This window comes from Nerophis lumbriciformis, linkage group LG07 (assembly GCF_033978685.3).
Source record: "Nerophis lumbriciformis linkage group LG07, RoL_Nlum_v2.1, whole genome shotgun sequence".
NCBI lineage: Eukaryota > Metazoa > Chordata > Actinopteri > Syngnathiformes > Syngnathidae > Nerophis > Nerophis lumbriciformis.
In genome coordinates this window covers 39795247-39813193 of record NC_084554.2, presented here as the reverse complement: position 1 = coordinate 39813193, position 17947 = coordinate 39795247, and the positions used below count along the sequence as shown (strand labels likewise).

The 17947-nt window shown below is 40.7% G+C and overlaps 1 protein-coding gene across 3 annotated transcripts in view; it reads right to left on the bottom strand.

Annotated features, from left to right (window-relative positions):
- cnksr2a (connector enhancer of kinase suppressor of Ras 2a) overlaps window positions 1–17947 on the bottom strand; it is a 91217-nt gene that overhangs the window by 61825 nt on the left and 11445 nt on the right. For all 3 annotated transcript variants that reach the window (XM_061965122.2, XM_061965120.1, XM_061965121.2), the window contains exons 2-5: window positions 15829–15992; window positions 11132–11334; window positions 4053–4140; window positions 3668–3709 (exon numbers count right to left, since the gene is read on the bottom strand). In XM_061965122.2, the coding sequence (XP_061821106.1) occupies window positions 3668–3709; window positions 4053–4140; window positions 11132–11334; window positions 15829–15992 (497 nt within the window). The remainder of the gene's footprint in view (window positions 1–3667; window positions 3710–4052; window positions 4141–11131; window positions 11335–15828; window positions 15993–17947) is intronic.

Sequence of the window (17947 nt, the reverse complement as noted above, 5' to 3'; positions counted from 1 at the left end):
ACATCTTTAATATTAGAACAATATTATGATGCAAACATAAAGATCCGACTATTGATTGAAGTCTTTATTTAATACTGACTTTAATTGACTTTCATAAAAGACAGCCCTTGATATAAGATTATTCTTAATATAAGACGCTCTCTGAATGTAACACAACCCCCTTTTTTTTTTGGGAAAACATATTTTCAAAGACAAAATTAATCAACCAATCAAATCAGTTGGCGCAGTTGGGAGAGTGGCTGTGCCAGCAACCTGAGGGTTACTGGTTTGATCCCCACTTTCTACCAACCTCGCCACGTCCATTGTGTCCTTGAGCAAGACACTTCACCCTCGCTCCTGATGGGTCGTGGATAGGGCCTTGCATGGCATCAGTGTGTGAATGTGTGTGTGAATGGGTTTTCCATTAACCATTTTCTGGCATTGTCAATTTCTATAAAATCTCTAGCATTGTGTGTGACAAGCAGAAAAGCTCTGCCTCACTCGGAAATAAATTGTCTCGTGCTATCTGTTAATTTTCTTTTACAAACAGTACACTCCGAGTATAAGGATTTTTTCTTGTGGAAAAAAATGGTCGATGATAATTGTAACTGAGACGATTATATACTGAATAATAATAGTCTTATATTCGGGTCATTACGCTATTGTACTTGTCAACCATTTAACCCCCAAATTAGTTTTATACAATTTAACAAGTATTCTCGAGTTATTTCATATTAAATGGGACATATGATGAAATTTGTTTTTTCTGACTTATAAATGTTGTTACAATGTTGAATACCTGTGTTAAACAATGCCAAAGTGCCAAATCATAATGTTTATGCATTTGGACGTGAGCAGTTTTGGATGCCTCTGTTGCGTTATTTTGCAGTCTGGCTACGTTGTGATGTCAGACCGAGGTGGACGTACATATCTGGACATTAAGTCAAGCTTTCAGCTGCTTCAGGCTGTTAGGAAACACAAAAAGGTAGGATAAAATATTATTTTCATCTAATAAAACCAGCTTTCTTATGCACCTAAATCGATCGGAGGGTGTGCAAGTGTACCTAATGTGGCGGGGTGAATCTACAAGTTAAACTTCAAAAATGTAAATATTTTGCAAAGTTTGTTTGTTCCAACAATTACATTTACTTGGTGTAAAAATTTGGAGTTTCAAAAACTGTATGCCATGAGCATCAGAATTATAACAAATAAAGGTTTGACTGTACTGCATTTATATAATGTTTATCAAGTTTATTTTTGACCTTGTCTGGAAAAAAAATAGCGGTCCCAACTTCAAGGCGTATATTTAAACAATATACATTTGCAAAAGATAGATTATGATACTTTTTGGGAAGGTGGAGCGTGGTTTCATTTGCAATCCGGGAACGCCTCCAGGAAACAAACACCTTGACGGCAGACTCCAAAAACGGGTTATAAAAGGGACTGTTGAGCAAAATTTACAACAAAGCATATCCAATAAATATTATCTGGACCACAAGGAAGTGTTTTAAATGTCGATTAAAATCATCAAAGGTCCCCTTAAATTATGTAATTTGCTTGATATTTGCATCCACCGTATATATTTGTATGCTGTTGACTAAAGCCTGAAAGAGTAAACACACAAGGCCTAAAAAGGTAGCTTTTTGCATTCATTTGTCATATTTAGACAAAATATGTCCACATAAATTTGATATACAAGAAAAAGTGGTTAAGTCACACTAGATCTTGTGTGTTAAACTCAAGGCCCATGGGCCAGATCTGGCCCTCCACATAGTTTTATATGCCCCGCAAAATCCTTGAAATAATATGCGTCAATAAAGTACTTTATCTTTTCTTACTTAATGTATTTTAAACATGAATATTATCTAAAAATGCAACAAATATTAGTCTAAACAGTTTTATTGTTGAATTGAAAATAAATACTTAAATTTTAATTCAATATCAAACTTTACACTGGAAAAATGAGAATAGATGTTATAGTAAAAACAAAAAAACAAAAAAATAAAAGTGGCACTGTTTTTTAATGTACAGTAATGCTCTGGAAAAAACAACTGTAGATTATGTGGTTCAAAAAACAACTGGCAGTTGCCAGAATTTTTGTTAAAAAAACTGTGGTACTATAATTCTATTTACAGTAATATGCTGTAAATACTACTGTACATTTACTCTAGTATTCTGGTGGCTGAGCTGCCGTTTTTCTTACCGTAAAATCTACAGATTTGTTTTTTTTACAGTGTATGTAAAAAAAACAAATCTATATACAGTATGTGTATTTATATACTTAGACATATATATATATATACATATATACTGTACATATATATATATATATATATATATATATATATATATATATATATATATATATATATATATATATATATATATATATATATATATATATATATATATATATGAGATCTTGCCCCAAGCGGAGGAGTTCAAGTACCTCGGAGTCTTGTTCACGAGTGAGGGAAGAGTGGATCGTGAGATCGACAGGCGGATTGGTGCGGCGTCTTCAGTAATGCGGACGCTGTATCGATCCGTTTTGGTGAAGAAGGAGCTGAGCCGGAAGGCAAAGCTCTCGATTTACTGGTCGATCTACGTTCCCATCCTCACCTATGGTCATGAGCTTTGGGTCATGACCGAAAGGACAAGATCACGGGTACAAGCGGCCGAAATTAGTTTCCTCCGCCGGGTGGCGGGGCTCTCCCTTAGAGATAGGGTGAGAAGCTCTGTCATCCGGGAGGAGCTCAAACTAAAGCCGATGCTCCTCCACATCGAGAGGAGCCAGATGAGGTGGTTCGGGCATCTGGTCAGGATGCCACCCGAACGCCTCCCTAGGGAGGTGTTTCGGGCACGTCCGACCGGTAGGAGGCCACGGGGAAGACCCAGGACACGTTGGGAAGACTATCTCTCCCGGCTGGCCTGGGAACGCCTCGGGATCCCCCGCGAGGAGCTGGACGAAGTGGCTGGGGAGAGGGAAGTCTGGGCTTCCCTGCTTAGGCTGCTGCCCCCGCGACCCGACCTCGGATAAGCGGAGGAAGATGGATGGATGGATATATATATAAATATATGTATGTATATATGCATATATATATATATATATATATATATATATATATATATATATATATATATATATATATGTATGTATATATGCATATATATATATATATATATATATATATATATATATGATAAACAAATGCATGACAATTGTGTAATATGAGTCAAATATTCATACATTTATATTTGTATTATTTACTGTTACAGTGGGAGGGGGATTCATATGGCCCCATTCGTCGCGGTTTACCTGGCACATATGTGACAAATTGGGGGGTGCACTATACACTTTAGTTGCCAGACTAAAGTGTTGAATATCTTAAAATGTGTTTTGTGGCAATTACAACTTTGGCCACAGTGTCAGTTGCTGTCGAGTAATGCTTTCCATCATTATCAGCCACCTTCCCCTCACGCGAGAATCACCCAGGAATTTGGCCATATGAAACCCCTTCCTATTACTTGGCCCTCCAATGGCAGCAAATACTGCGATGTGGCCCTCAATGAAAATGAGTTGGACACCCCTGCACCCTTGCATGTTTTACTAGTAGTGATGTTTAGTGTAGATGCTTTAATGTGTATCACAAATAAACAAACGACAGATTGCTGAGGACCTCAAACTCACCACATGGAGGATTTTATTTTCCGTCTCAAACACCGTACAGTCCTGTGGAGGACAAGCAGAATGTGACATAAGTGACGGTAGGGAGCAGAGCATCGACACAACACACCATGCGTATGCTGTCTGGTCTGGGCGTGGTGTTATACTGAACCCTTCACCTGCACACTGCTGGCAAATAAAAACATTCCCACACAAACACACACACTAACAGACAGATCCGTCTGTTATTTATAAGCCTGTCAATTCTCCAATACAGGCTGGAAGCACACGGATGGCAACAACAACGAAAAAAAAATGTCTCACTGACGGTCTTAAGAGTGCAGCATCACGCCCACGCCAACACACTTGAAACAATAAGAGCCGTCATCCTTCAGACGCTTCCACCAACCTGCTGCACGATGGTGGTGAGCTCCAGGCAGAGCTGGATGACGTTATTTCGGGTTACCGAGTAGTCTGCCACAGTAGCAAAAGGAGACCTGCAGAGGAGACAGTAACCAAATGTTGCGTTTGGATGGACTCAATTGACACTTCGTTAGGCACACCTGAACATTCTAATTAGAGACAATCTATAAATCTATTAGTTTTGTTTGGTAGATTCTTATCTTTATATGGGGCAGAACCAGGAAAATGGGTCGTTCTATTTTGGAGAAGGACTACTTTGTCAACTGCTTATTGTCGCCCTTTGGGATTTAGAAACCCAAGTTTTTATGAAAACGGCCCAAAACAGTACATACAAACAGGACAAGGTGCCTCCTTTGCGCTGAAGACCCAGATTTGTAGGGGACCGCGGTCCCTGGTGCTTAAGTCTGTGGCGCTATGTGCCATGTGGGTCATCGCTATTGAGGCTGTGTGCTATATTTATATTTGTATGAAGGACCTAAGGCAGTGTGCAGCCTGCTGGCCAACCATCAGGGCCTCATGACGTTCTGAGATAACAACTTTTCTAATAAGATGAATCAAAATAATAAATTGGTATTCTTATTTTCTTACCGTGTTCATACCAAATACATGAAATGTCTCCAATGCATAATCAAGCCTTTATCTGGTAGGACCACATTTGCTTTTAATTGGTCCCCCATTATCCAACATGTATTTTTTTTTAATGATGAACAGTAATATGTGTCCCTTTTTAATTTTGAGAGAAGTTTGTCTTTCGACGAACATGTATTTTAGTTTTAGTCAAATTTTTTTTTATCTAAATTGATTTAGTTTTAGTCTAGCTTTAGTCAACACAATTAAACAACATTTTAGTCAACTAAAATTACAATAAATTTAGTAGACTAAAATATAAAGCCTATTTAAAGTTTATTTGAAAGCACCTTTATTTAGACCAGGGGTTCTTAACCCTTTTGCCCTCAAGGCCCAACTTTTCCACTATGGAGGGGCGCCGGGCCCACTCAAATATCAACATGTAATAAGTAATCTTACTCTTGATTGTAATCGTATTCAATAATTATATCTAACGTACTTACAGTTTAACATGATAAACATTGTCAAATTATATGAAACCACAAACCAAAAGAAGGGACTTAAATGTACATACAAATTTACATACACATTTACATACAATTACACAGTGCTAAAATAATTAAAACTAAATTATTAAAGAATATGTTTTTTTAATATACTGTCAATAAAATTTAAGTGCAAATGAAAATACAGCTTCACCACTTTAGTCATATTTTTGCGCTTTAGAATCTTCTCAACGCCTTTAGCTCCAGACCTCTTCTGTTTGATATTGTCATTACTGCCACAAGTGGTGGAAAAGTGTATAACAACTAAGTACGCAGCGGCCCATATGGACTTCAGCCGAGAAACTGATATTTTTTGGCGGCCCTCTAGGCCCAACAATGGGCCCCGACCCTATGGTTAAGAAGCACTGATTTAGACTACCTGTAAAGCGGTGGTTCTTAACCTGGAATCGATCGAACCCTAGGGTTTCGGGGAATCGGCCTCAGAGGTTCGGCGGAGCCTCCGCCACGGAGGTAAAGACACATCCGACTTATAGTGTAAATAAAAACTTCTCCCTATCGGCGTATTATGGATACTCCCAAACAATGTTCCCTCTAATTTTCCATCTGATTTGCAGGTTGTTTGATTGATTGATTGAAACTTTTACTAGCAGATTGCAAAGGAAGAGAATACATTATATGAAACAGTTTACACAGTACAGTACATATTCCGTACAATTGACCACTGAATGGTAACACCCGAACAAGTTTTTCAACTTGTTTAAGTCGGGGTCCACGTTAATCAATTCATGGTAATGTGTGTAAGGTGTGTAATTTGTTGTGAGTTCATGCACTGTGTTGATTTTGTTCTTTGAACAAGGTGATGTTCATGCACGGTTCATTTTGTGCGCCAGTAAAAAAACATACAACTTTTTCTTGAATTTGAAAAAAAGAAACATTTTATTTTTCACTAAAGAAGGGTTCGGTGAATGCGCATATGAAACTGGTGGGGTTCGGTACATCCAACAAGGTTAAGAACCACTCCTGTAAAGCATTTGTTAAAGGTGCCGTGTGTAATAATGTGGCCAGAAAAGGTACTGCAATGACGGTCAAAATTCTGTAGTTCCCTCCCACTCTCCATGACTGATGTTGCTAGATACGCAGCCGAATCCGAATCCTACTCCAAGGAACTTCAAATGGCAATCGACGAGTCCTACGCTGTAGGTTTCTCTTGTCTATGCTTCTTGCAAGATGGTTTACTAAGTAATTATGCCACATTTTACTGATGTCCATTAGCCAAATGTATTTGTAAAGTTACGCAGCAATATTTTCGTCGGGAGTCAGAACAGATTGACATTACCTTGATAAAATGTCTAGTTTGACCGCACAGACCACCATTGAAATAATGATATATAATATATTATATATTGCATAGGTCTACTTTGATGGCAAGCCAAGGCCAAAAGTAAAATTACCGCCACATTTCGGTCAGCATAACTCCGTGTTGCATCTAACCTGACGCACTGCATTCTCTTTCATGTAAGCACATCATCATCTTTCAGTGCAGAGTGCAATTCTATGAGCCAACCCACGTTACGCAAAAACCACGTTACATTTTTTTATGCTCTATGTAAATATTTGCGGAAATTTGTTTACCACAGTCATGTCAGGCGGCAATTAATTGTGATAAACGAGCGACCAGGGCTGGGCATTATAGCTAAAAACTGTATCACAATATTTGTTTTTTTAACGGTCGATATTGATATTTTTTTATGACCTATTGAAAATAAGAACCAGGATATATTAAATGTAAAAAATTGTATTTCAAATGTAACCTTCCTTTGATTATAATCCCCTCAGCTATCAAGGCAGAAACACAACCATGAGAAACACTCAAACATTGTAAACACAATTCTAAAATCACATTGAACACTTAACAATATTCTCTTAAAATGAAGGCGCAGAAATAAGGAATATGCGAGAAATGCTTAATACTGTGTTAAAATAAAACATTGCAAAATGTGAAATTGTAAACAAAGAGAAACCTTATAAGAACTATTTTCTGCAGGCTTTGTGCCAGGAAGTTATGAGTCAGTTATTTGCTCCGGGCGAACGCGGCTAAGGTGGTCAAGTCTTTGGTCTGGCTATGGTTCGTTTAGAAAAATATAAACTGCCATATTGTCGAGGTGACTTTTCCTGTTTAATCAAAAATGTGTCCGCTCTATGCAGCACTCATTTTAGTTTCTCTTCTCACTCTACGAAAAAAATCAACTCGATATGTAATTGATATTGTAACCTGGTTATAGCGTGTCACTAGTGATAACTTCCTGCCTTGCTCGGTTACCAGACAGCGAATGTCTTTGGACATGCAACCAACCTTGTTTCGCAACTTCCGGTTTCTTACGACAAAGAAAAAAAAAGTCAAACGTTTTATCGAACTTATTTTGTATTAATATCGATTATGCGTCCATCACGACTTATATTGGTATCGTTTTATCGCCCAGCTCTAAGAGGAACTCTGTATTCCCAGTTGGGCTTTAAAAACACTTTTTGACCATCTAAATTACAGAATTAAGGCGAGATTTTTGCGAAACCTTTCATACTTCACATATAGTATGGGACCTTTTTAGGACATTCACTCACTTTCATTGTATTATGTAAATCTATTGAAGTATTTGCTAGGGGGTCTCTCAGTCCTGTCCAGAAGCACTTCATAAATTTAAACAGTTGGGGGGCCTCTGCTTTTACAAGCTATTTTCCAGTCAAGGTGCATCTTCGGCGAATCTTCTACCAGTTGCCTGTATAGCAATAAAGCAGCAAAATGCGTCTCTCTCAGAGCGGTGTCCTCTTAATAATTCATCGGCAGGTCTCTGTGTATGTGCACGTAAAGAGTAAACGAGGAGCTGTGAATTTCACTCCCTGACAGACGAAAGAGATATTTTTTTTCTCGGCCTGTGCATCAGTTTGACGAGCGAATGTCGCACAAAAGCACACGTAATGTCCCTGTGCTGCATAAACACACGTCAGGACGTAGCTTTGGCTTTACTTGATTTATTTCAGCAGATTCACTGACATTGTTGTCCCATACCAGCGCGCCAGCAATAAAGCCGCAATAAAGATCTGCGAGCAACAAGCTCCGCTGGGTCGATGCCTTTCTCATTGCCATTTTACTGTTGCATCATTGTTACGTGGGCGGCCGCCTGTGTTCTCGGCACATGCAGATGTGTGTGTGTGTGTGTGTGTGTGTGTGTGTGTGTGTGTGTGTGTGTGTGTGGAGGGGGTTTCTACACGTCAAGTCCATTTGCACGTGCTGGGCCCGAGGACAAAAGTGGGCGTCTGGCATTTTAAGACCTTTTAGATTGTGTATGCGTGCGTGTGTGTGTGTGTTACGTTGCAAGTGATTGTGTGGAGTCATGATTACATGAAGTGACAGAGAGGCCAAGCAGAGTAACATCTTCACTCCGTCGTTGGTGGCGGTAAATCAATTTGAACTCCACGGGATCAGCCAGAATGCAATTGGTTGTGGCATGCGGAGGAAACGTTCCCTTCAAGTCTTTGCTCGTTTGTGTCCCACAATGCAAAAAAAAAAAAACCTTGACGGTAATCAAACCTCCAGAGGGCTTATTTATATACAGTAATAACCACCGCAGGTGTTCCCATTCGCTCACTTTGGTAACCATGGTGACAGCAACCCAACGTACTGCAGGTGATGCATTATTGCTGTAAGTAGCAACATTCTGTAGTCCTTAAGATGCTAAAATAATTGTAATCATACCCTGAATGCTCCAATTAACGCCCCGATTCAATTAAACAGACTGTCTTATAGTAGGAAATAATCACCTAATTAATCTCTAATTAATGTCAGGCCAAAAACATCTGTGGCTGTAGTCAACCTTCTAATACAGTTCTAATTCAATTAAGCAATCAAAATGGCAGTAGCTGCATTTGAAGTATCATAAATGGTCAGCATCCAGCAGCTTTTTTTCTACCTCTACATACATTTGAAAACGTTTCTACTCAGCGATTGGTCTTTCTCTGTCTGGGACTCATCGAAGGCGGACACTTTCCCATCTCTTCTCCCTTCTCCCCCGTGCTTGCTTCTTTGTTTTGTTTGTCTCAACTTTCTTGTAGCCTCTTTTTGCTCTGCTCTCCAAAATCCAAACAATGTATTTCATCAACTAGCCTCAAAGAAATTGACAAGATCCCTGGTTCGGGGGAAACTGCCTGTCCTGACGAAACGGGTGTTGCTCTTGGGAGAAGAGGAGTGCCGCTTGCCTGGCGACCCTTTCAGTCGAGGACGTTACAGATATCTAGCTATTCGGAATAATGATAACAGGACATCTGCTGATTGGAGTAAGCATTGCCCTGGTGTATCAACAAATCGGAAGATGCTGGCCATTTAAAGAACCTTAAAGCTGCCACAAATGATTGGAGAATGATGGCAGAAATTTGGGTACTCTGACTTTTTGTGACATTGGACTAAATCGCAAACTCGACAACATCCTGGAGACACCGTCCGCTCTGCATGGACGAGTTGCAAGTTGTTTTAGCTTGCTCAAACACAATCATTCTGATCTAGATTGTTTTCCCTGGCTGCAAGCAACGTGGCAAGGTCGTTGATTTGAGATTCCCCGAGAGGACAGTCCAGGGAAGAAGCAACAAACCCCTCCCCTGTCTCTAATTGACATACACCTGGTGTTTGACTTTTGTTAGACTGACGGGCTGTGTTATTGCGTTTGCAACAGCACCAAGGTCGCGGAACAGACACACTCTGCAGGCTTATACACACACACATTTGAATTCGAATCGGGTTTTTTTCCCACACCCCTAGTGTGCGTTATCATGGCATGCAGAAAACCTCCAGAAGTGTGAAACCCAACCTCTTTAACTTCCATAAGTGCTAAGAAAACACAGCTTAGATACACTTTCAACAGTGGACACCACTGCTCTTTTTTATGGGCCTGTGGAACATGGTAGAAATAAAATTAACAAAAAACATCAGAAATGGACAAGAAAATGTCGAAATTTAGATACTCATTTTGTCATGATCCGTCATGTTCTGTTTAGTTTTGGACTCCCTCAGTTCCTGTATTGTGCACCCCGGGTTTTGTTTTAGTTGCCATGGGTGCAAATTAGTATCACCTGCCTCTGATTAGTGTCCGGGATGCTCACCTGCTGCCGGGCACTAATCACGTTGCTCGCCACACACTGTCTGGCTTCCTTGTTTGCTGTAAGCAACAGTTACTTTGGTTTATTTCTGTTTCTCGATTCCTGTGCTAAGTTTTTGCCTTAGCTTCCCGTGTGATTGGCACGCTTTCCATTTGTTTGATTCCTGTCTTTTTGTATGTCGTATGATTTATGAGAAATTAAGTGAATTGAAGTGAAGTGAATTATATTTATATAGCGCTTTTCTCTAGTGACTCAAAGCGCTTTTACATAGTGAAACCCAATATCTAAGTTACATTTAAACCAGTGTGGGTGGCACTGGGAGCAAGTGGGTAAAGTGTCTTGCCCAAGGACACAACGGCAGTGACTAGGATGGCGGAAACGGGGATCGAACCTGGAACCCTCAAGTTGCTGGCACGGTCACTCTACCAACTGAGCTATAATCATATCCTACATCCTGGGAGAACGACCCCCGCATAAAGATGTGACCCAACCGGGACACCTCTTGGCAGCTAGTACTAAGGATGTTGAAGCACAGTATTCTTAAATACTTGAGTTTGAAACGGTTTTCAATAAAGTAGTGAATTTAAAAGTACATGGGTCAAGTTTTTTTTATTGTGGTATGGAATAAGTATCAAGAATAGTGGAAATTCATAGGTATCGGTTTCGACTGCTGAAATTCTGGCCTGGTGACAACCTTACTTGTTAATAAATGAGTATGTGGTCAAGGAGAGTTATGGTTTTCCCTTTCATTTTCTTATGCACACCAAAATCATTATGAGAGTGAAGACAAACTTTGTACATCTGAGTATGTAAAGAAAGGCTGTCAGCTGGGGTCTGTGTGTCTCACCTGTCCAGCCAAGCTAGCAGGCTCTTGGCGGCAGTGATGAGGTCCACCACCGAGGTCAGCAGGTCATTGGGGAGCCGCCGCGACGTTCTGCTTTCGGACTGGCTGCTGCGCCGGCGTCCGGAGATAAAGTTCTGAAGATTTTTGGCTGAGGCGCCGAGCTTGTGAGCCAGAGTCCTGACGCTCTCCGTCTCTAGGCCCGAGTTCTGGGCACACATACACACACATATTTTGGTCATGGATTATTGGAATGTTGCTCTCTTTTCGTACTTAACAAACCATATTATTTGTTTCAGAGTTGTGTTGTACAAAATATATTCTTAGACCGTTTTAAAGGGCTTTTAATTAGAGATCGGCCGATATGTTTTTTTCAAGGCCGATACCGGTTATTAGTAATCAAGAATATTCATTTGCAGAAAAAAATATTTGATTGATTGAAACTTTTATTAGTAGATTGCACAGTTCAGTACATATTCCGTACAATTGACCACTAAATGGTAACACCCGAATACGTTTTTAAACTTGTTTAAGTCGGGGTTCACGTAATCAATTCATGGTACAAATATATACTACCATCATAATACAGTCATCACACAAGTTAATCATCAGAGTATATACATTGAATTATTTACATTATTTACAATCCGGGGGGTGGAATGAGGAGGGTTTGGTAGATAACAGCACTTCAGTCATCAACAATTGCATCATCAGAGAAATGGGCATTGAAACAGTTTAGGTCTGACTTGGTAGGATATGTACAGCGAGCAGAGAACATAGTGAGTTCAGATAGCATAAGAACAAGTATATACATTAGAAATACATTTGATTATTTACATTTGGTTATTTACAATCCGGGGAGGTGGAATGTGGAAGGGTGTTAGTCAAGGGTTGAAGTTGCCTGGAGGTGTTGTTTTAGTGCGGTTTTGAAGGAGGATAGAGATGCACTTTCCTTTACACCTGTTGGGAGTGCATTCTTTATTGATGTGGCATAGAAGGAGAATGAGTTTAGACCTTTTGTTAGATCGGAATCTGGGTTTAACATGGTTTGTGGAACTCCCCCCAATAGTATAGGTTAGTAAACTGCTGAACAAGGCTTTAAGTCAGGGGTGTCAAACTCATTTTAGCTCAGGGGCCGCATGAAGGAAAATCTATTGCCAAGTGGGCCGTAATGGTAAAATCATGGCATGATAACTTAAAAATTAAAGACAACTCCAGGTTGTTTACTTTGGCTAAAAATAGAACAAGCTCATTAAGAAAACGTACAAATCACAAATAATCCTCTGGACAAAACACTTCAATTTTGTTGAAATTTCTGAGGAAATGGTGCAGCTTCAAAAATACAATGAGCTTAGACTTTGTCTCAGTGTATCTACAAAGCCAGGATTAAACTTGAAGACACAGTCTTTCTGGGATTGAACAAAAAACACATGTAAACTCTTCTAGGTATCAAATACCTCTCTTGTCATGTCCACGTATCAATCGAATGCTAAGTGATGGAGATACAAACTATTCAAAAGGGTTAAGTTCACTTTTCTTGTGTTTGACAGAGACATTTTGGGGCAACGAGGGTGCCAAACGACGATGTGTTTGAAGCAGAAGACATAAAACGGCAGGTTTTAAGTTTCACGTGGGTCGAGGAGGAGGAGCCACAGTCACCCTTTGCTGTGTACCTCTTGCTTGGCCCCGGTATAAACTGTTTGTTTGCCTAACAGAATTGTTATTATGACATCTAGTGGACACATTTAGAACAGCAGTTTCTTTCATTAAAAAAACAAAACAGCTAATTTGTATACTTGGCAAACTCTTCACGCAGGCCAAAAAAATCTGTTCAGGCCTATGTTTGACGCCCATACTTTAAGTTGTTTTTTATTTTGGGAAACGTTGGACCAGTAGCGACATAATGTTTTATGAGTCGCTAATGTGAGTGTGAATGTTGTCTGTTTATCTGTGTTGGCCCTGCGATGAGGTGGTGACTTGTGCAGGGTGTACGCCGCCTTCCGCCCGAATAAGCTGAGATAGGCTCCAGCACCCCCCGCAACCCCGAAAGGGACAGGTGGTAGAAAATGGATGGATAGATAATGTTGTTTAATTTAGCACGAAAAAAATCTGGGGATTTCACAAGCGCCTTTATTACGTGTATCTAAGAGGAGCATTGACATTTTCATTTCAAAATATGGGAAATGACCTGGGAAAAAGATAACAATATGGGATTTCTCTACATCACAATAACTCGCCATCGACTCCATTTTATACAATCTTATAGCAATTTATGGATTCATACATTGTAAGGATTCCTCGTGAGGAACCCTTAAATATTGGGAACACTTAAATAAAAACACTTCTGGGCTCCTTCACGTAGATGAGACATTTTTTAAGCTGGCTGACATAATTTCTTCCTGGATGTTACTGAAAGTATGAAAATGTGTGAACTGCTGCCTACTTTTCCTTACCTATCTACAAACCCGGTTTCCATATAAGTTGGGAAATTGTGTTGGATGTAAATATAAACGGAATACAATGATTTTCAAATCCTTTTCAACCCATATTCAATTGAATGCACTACAAAGACAAGATATTTGATGTTCAAACTCATAAACTTTATTTATTTTTTGCAAATAATAATTAACTTAGAATTTCATGGCTGCAACACGTGACAAAGTAGTTGGGAAAGGGCATGTTCACCACTGTGTTACATGGCCTTTCCTTTTAACAACACTCAGTAAACGTTTGGGAACTGAGGTGACACATTTTTTAAGCTTCTCAGGTGGAATTCTTTCCCATTCTTGCTTGATGTACAGCTTAAGTTGTTCAACAGTCAGGGGGTCTCCGTTGTGGTATTTTAGGCTTCATAATGTCCCACACATTTTCAATGGGAGACAGGTCTGGACCACAGGCAGGCCAGTCTAGTACCCGCACTCTTTTACTCTGAAGCCACGTTGATGTAACACGTGGCTTGGCATTGTCTTGCTGAAATAAGCAGGGGCGTCCATGGTAACGTTGCTTGGATGGCAGCATATGTTGCTCCAAAACCTGTATGTACCTTTCAGCATTAATGGTGCCTTCACAGATGTGTAAGTTACCCATGTCTTGGGCAGTAATACACCCCCATACCATCACAGATGCTGGCTTTTCAACTTTGCGCCTATGACAATCCGGATGGTTCTTTTCCTCTTTGGTCCGGAGGACACGACGTCAACAGTTTCCAAAAACAATTTGAAATGTGGACTCGTCAGACCACAGAACACTTTTCCACTTTGTATCAGTCCTTCTTAGATGAGCTCAGGCCCAGTGAAGCCGACGGCGTTTCTGGGTGTTGTTGTTAAACGGTTTTCGCCTTGCATAGGAGAGTTTTAACTTGCACTTACAGATGTAGCGACCAACTGTAGTTACTGACAGTGGGTTTCTGAAGTGTTCCTGAGCCCATGTGGTGATATCCTTTACACACTGATGTGGCTTGTTGATGCAGTACAGCCTGAGGGATCGAAGATCACGGGCTTAGCTGCTTACGTGCAGTGATTTCTCCAGATTCTCTGAACCCTTTGATGATATTACGGACCGTAGATGGTGAAATTCATAAATTCTTTGCAATAGCTGGTTGAGAAAGGGTTTTCTTAAACTGTTCAACAATTTGCTCATGCATTTGTTGACAAAGTGGTGACCATCCTTGTTTGTGAATGACTGAGCATTTCATGGAATCTACTTTTATACCCAATCATGGCACCCACCTGTTCCCAATTTGCCTGTTCACCTGTGGGATGTTCCAAATAAGTGTTTGATGAGCATTCCTCAACTTTATCAGTATTTATTGCCATCTTTCCCAACTTCTTTGTCACGTGTAGCTGGCATCAAATTCTAAAGTTAATGATTATTTGCAAAAAAATAAATGTTTATCGGTTTGAACATCCAATATGTTGTCTTTGTAGCATATTCAACTGAATATGGGTTGAAAACGATTGGCAATCATTGTATTCCGTTTATATTTATATCTAACACAATTTCCCAACTCATATGGAAACACGGATTGTAATAAGTCTCCAAAGAGTAAAAATATTAACATAAAATTCTGGTTTTTGGTAGAGATCTTTTCTATTGTCTTCGTGTCCATCCATTTCTGTCGCGTTATTTGATTGAATCAAACCTGAAATTGGCCTAAACTATAGTTGCGTACGGAGGCTCGGTGAGCGACTACATCGCTGCAGTAGCGGAAACAAACAAAACGGGACCGAGAAGATGCTGGGAAAGAAGGACAGTAATTGGGTTTCAAGATGTCAAAAAACAAAAAAGGATAGGGGGCTGCGTGGCCGCATGAGTGCTGCGGTGAAAATAAAATGGGAACTTTTCTCAAGCAGGGCAAATGGGCTGGTGCTTGAGCAGTGGTTATTACGATTCACTTAGTCTTTTTTCAACACTGAATACTGGTATCATATGTGTATATATTGTATCTGCTGATGTAGTTCTGTTGTAGTTGTAAAAAAACAACAGATTATACATCAAAATGCCAAATATCGGCCAAACCAAAAATCGTTTGATCTCTACTTTTAATAAACCCTACTGGAAACATCGCTGCTTTTTTGGGCGGGGCAAAGTTTTATATTAAGATGTGTAACAAAGCCTGCTTTCTTTTCAGGCATGTCATGAAACCGAAATGAAATGTCACTCAACATACTCTACGTTGGACTATATCGACAAAATCCACTCACCAGCGCACACAGCAGGTCGACGGCCTCCAGAATGAGCTCCTGGTGTCCGATGCGAGACACTCCCAGGTCCTCCAGCTCGGCGTGGCTGATCCTGAGCAGCCTCTCGCCACACACACCTCCGCGCTCGAACACGCACACGTACTGCTGCAGGCAGTCATCCAGACCTGCGACAAACACACGTGTTCGGGTGCCCTCTTACAGACTTATCATGCACTTTATTCTGTTGTGTTGTGTAACCTGATGTAAGCTTGTGTGTGTGTGTGTGTGTGTGTGTGTGTGTGTGTTTGTGCAGCTGTGCAGAGCCACCGTGCTGAGTCAAAGGAAAGCGGTCCGAACTGCCGGGCTGCGCCGCTTCGGCTGCCAAAACAATGAATGTATCCACCCTCTGACCTCCAAACAAACACGCCTCGTGCAGGGTAAGTACGCACACACACTTCCAAACACACACTCCTCTGAGGAGTGGGCATTGATTTCCCCCGCTGCTCCCAAGCACACTCATCCGTCATAACCCCTCCAACCCAAATGCAAACACAAAGAAGAAAAGGAAGACAATTCATAAGGCAGCTGTTCAATTGAAGCAAACAAACACACATGTTCCCTTGCAAAGAATTTGCCCACTCTCACATCCCCTTTTTAGATCTTTCAACATTCACTTATAAATTGCAAACGTCCACTATCTGGACAAAAAAATGTGTTCAAGTAAATCAGTTTTTATGGCTATCGAACGGTGAGCGTTCAGCAGCGCCATCACCTTTTGCAGCCCTTTTAACATTTGTTGTGTCAAAAGAACACTGGAGTGGCACCAAATGACTCAACCGGGGGTTCTAGTGTTAGCGCTACAGTGGCCCATTACAGTAAACTGCAATTCTTTGGGTATTTTGCCTATCGTTCACAGTCATTAGGAAGGACAAGAACACACGTCTTTTTTTTTTTTTTTTACGATTTTTTTGACGATAAACGCTTGAAAGATGCGGCTAATGGGAGTCTCTGTTGTAGCCTTCAAAGCCCTCTAAAACAACTTCAAAAGCCTCCATTCACGTTTTATATACACACTGCAAGTAAATATATAATTTAGTAACAGACACTTTCATAACAATATGATATATATAGAGATGTCCGATAACATCGGCCTGCCGATATTATCGGCCGATAAATGCTTTAAAATGTCGGAAATTATCGGTATCGTTTTTTTTTTTTTTTCGGTATCGTTTTTTTTGTTTTTTTTGTTTTTTTATTAAATCAACATAAAAAACACAAGATACACTTACAATTAGTGCACCAACCCAAAAAACCTCCCTCCCCCATTTACACTCATTCACACAAAAGGGTTGTTTCTTTCTGTTATTAATATTCTGGTTCCTACATTATATATCAATATATATCAATACAGTCTGCAAGGGATACGGTCCGTAAGCACACAAGATTGGGACGGCGTGGCGAAGTTGGTAGAGTGGCCGTGCCAGCAATCGGAGTGTTGCTGGTTACTGGGGTTCAATCCCCACCTTCTACCATCCTAGTCATGTCTGTTGTGTCCTTGGGCAAGACACTTCACCCCTTGCTCCTGATGGCTGCTGGTTAGCGCCTTGCATGGCAGCTCCCGCCATCAGTGTGTGAATGTGTGTGTGAATGGGTGAATGTGGTAATACTGTCAAAGCGCTTTGAGTACCTTGAAGGTAGAAAAGCACTATACAGACTCAGGGAGATGGGCGTCCCTGCCATGCATAGTCCCTTGGGACTCATTCCATATACACAACAGCAATAATACCGGGGTTAGAATGTGGGTACAGTATGGATCCTTCAGCTGGCTGCAGGGGGCGGAAGGGAGACGTCCCTGTCGCTGCTCCACCACCCAGAGATGTTCCGGAATTAAAGGAGCGAAACATCCGTGAAAGGTGGCTCCCGGCTGATGACCCTGCAGCCAGCACCACATGGCACTGTCGGAGGTGCGTCAGGCAGTAATGCCCTGCAAGTGTTAACTTGTGCTTATATCTAACCCAGGGCAGTACGGTGGGAGAGGGGTTAGTGCGTCTGCCTCACAATACGAAGGTCCTGAGTAGTCGTGAATTCAATCCCGGCCTCGGGATCTTTCTGTGTGGAGTTTGCATGTTCTCCCCGTGAC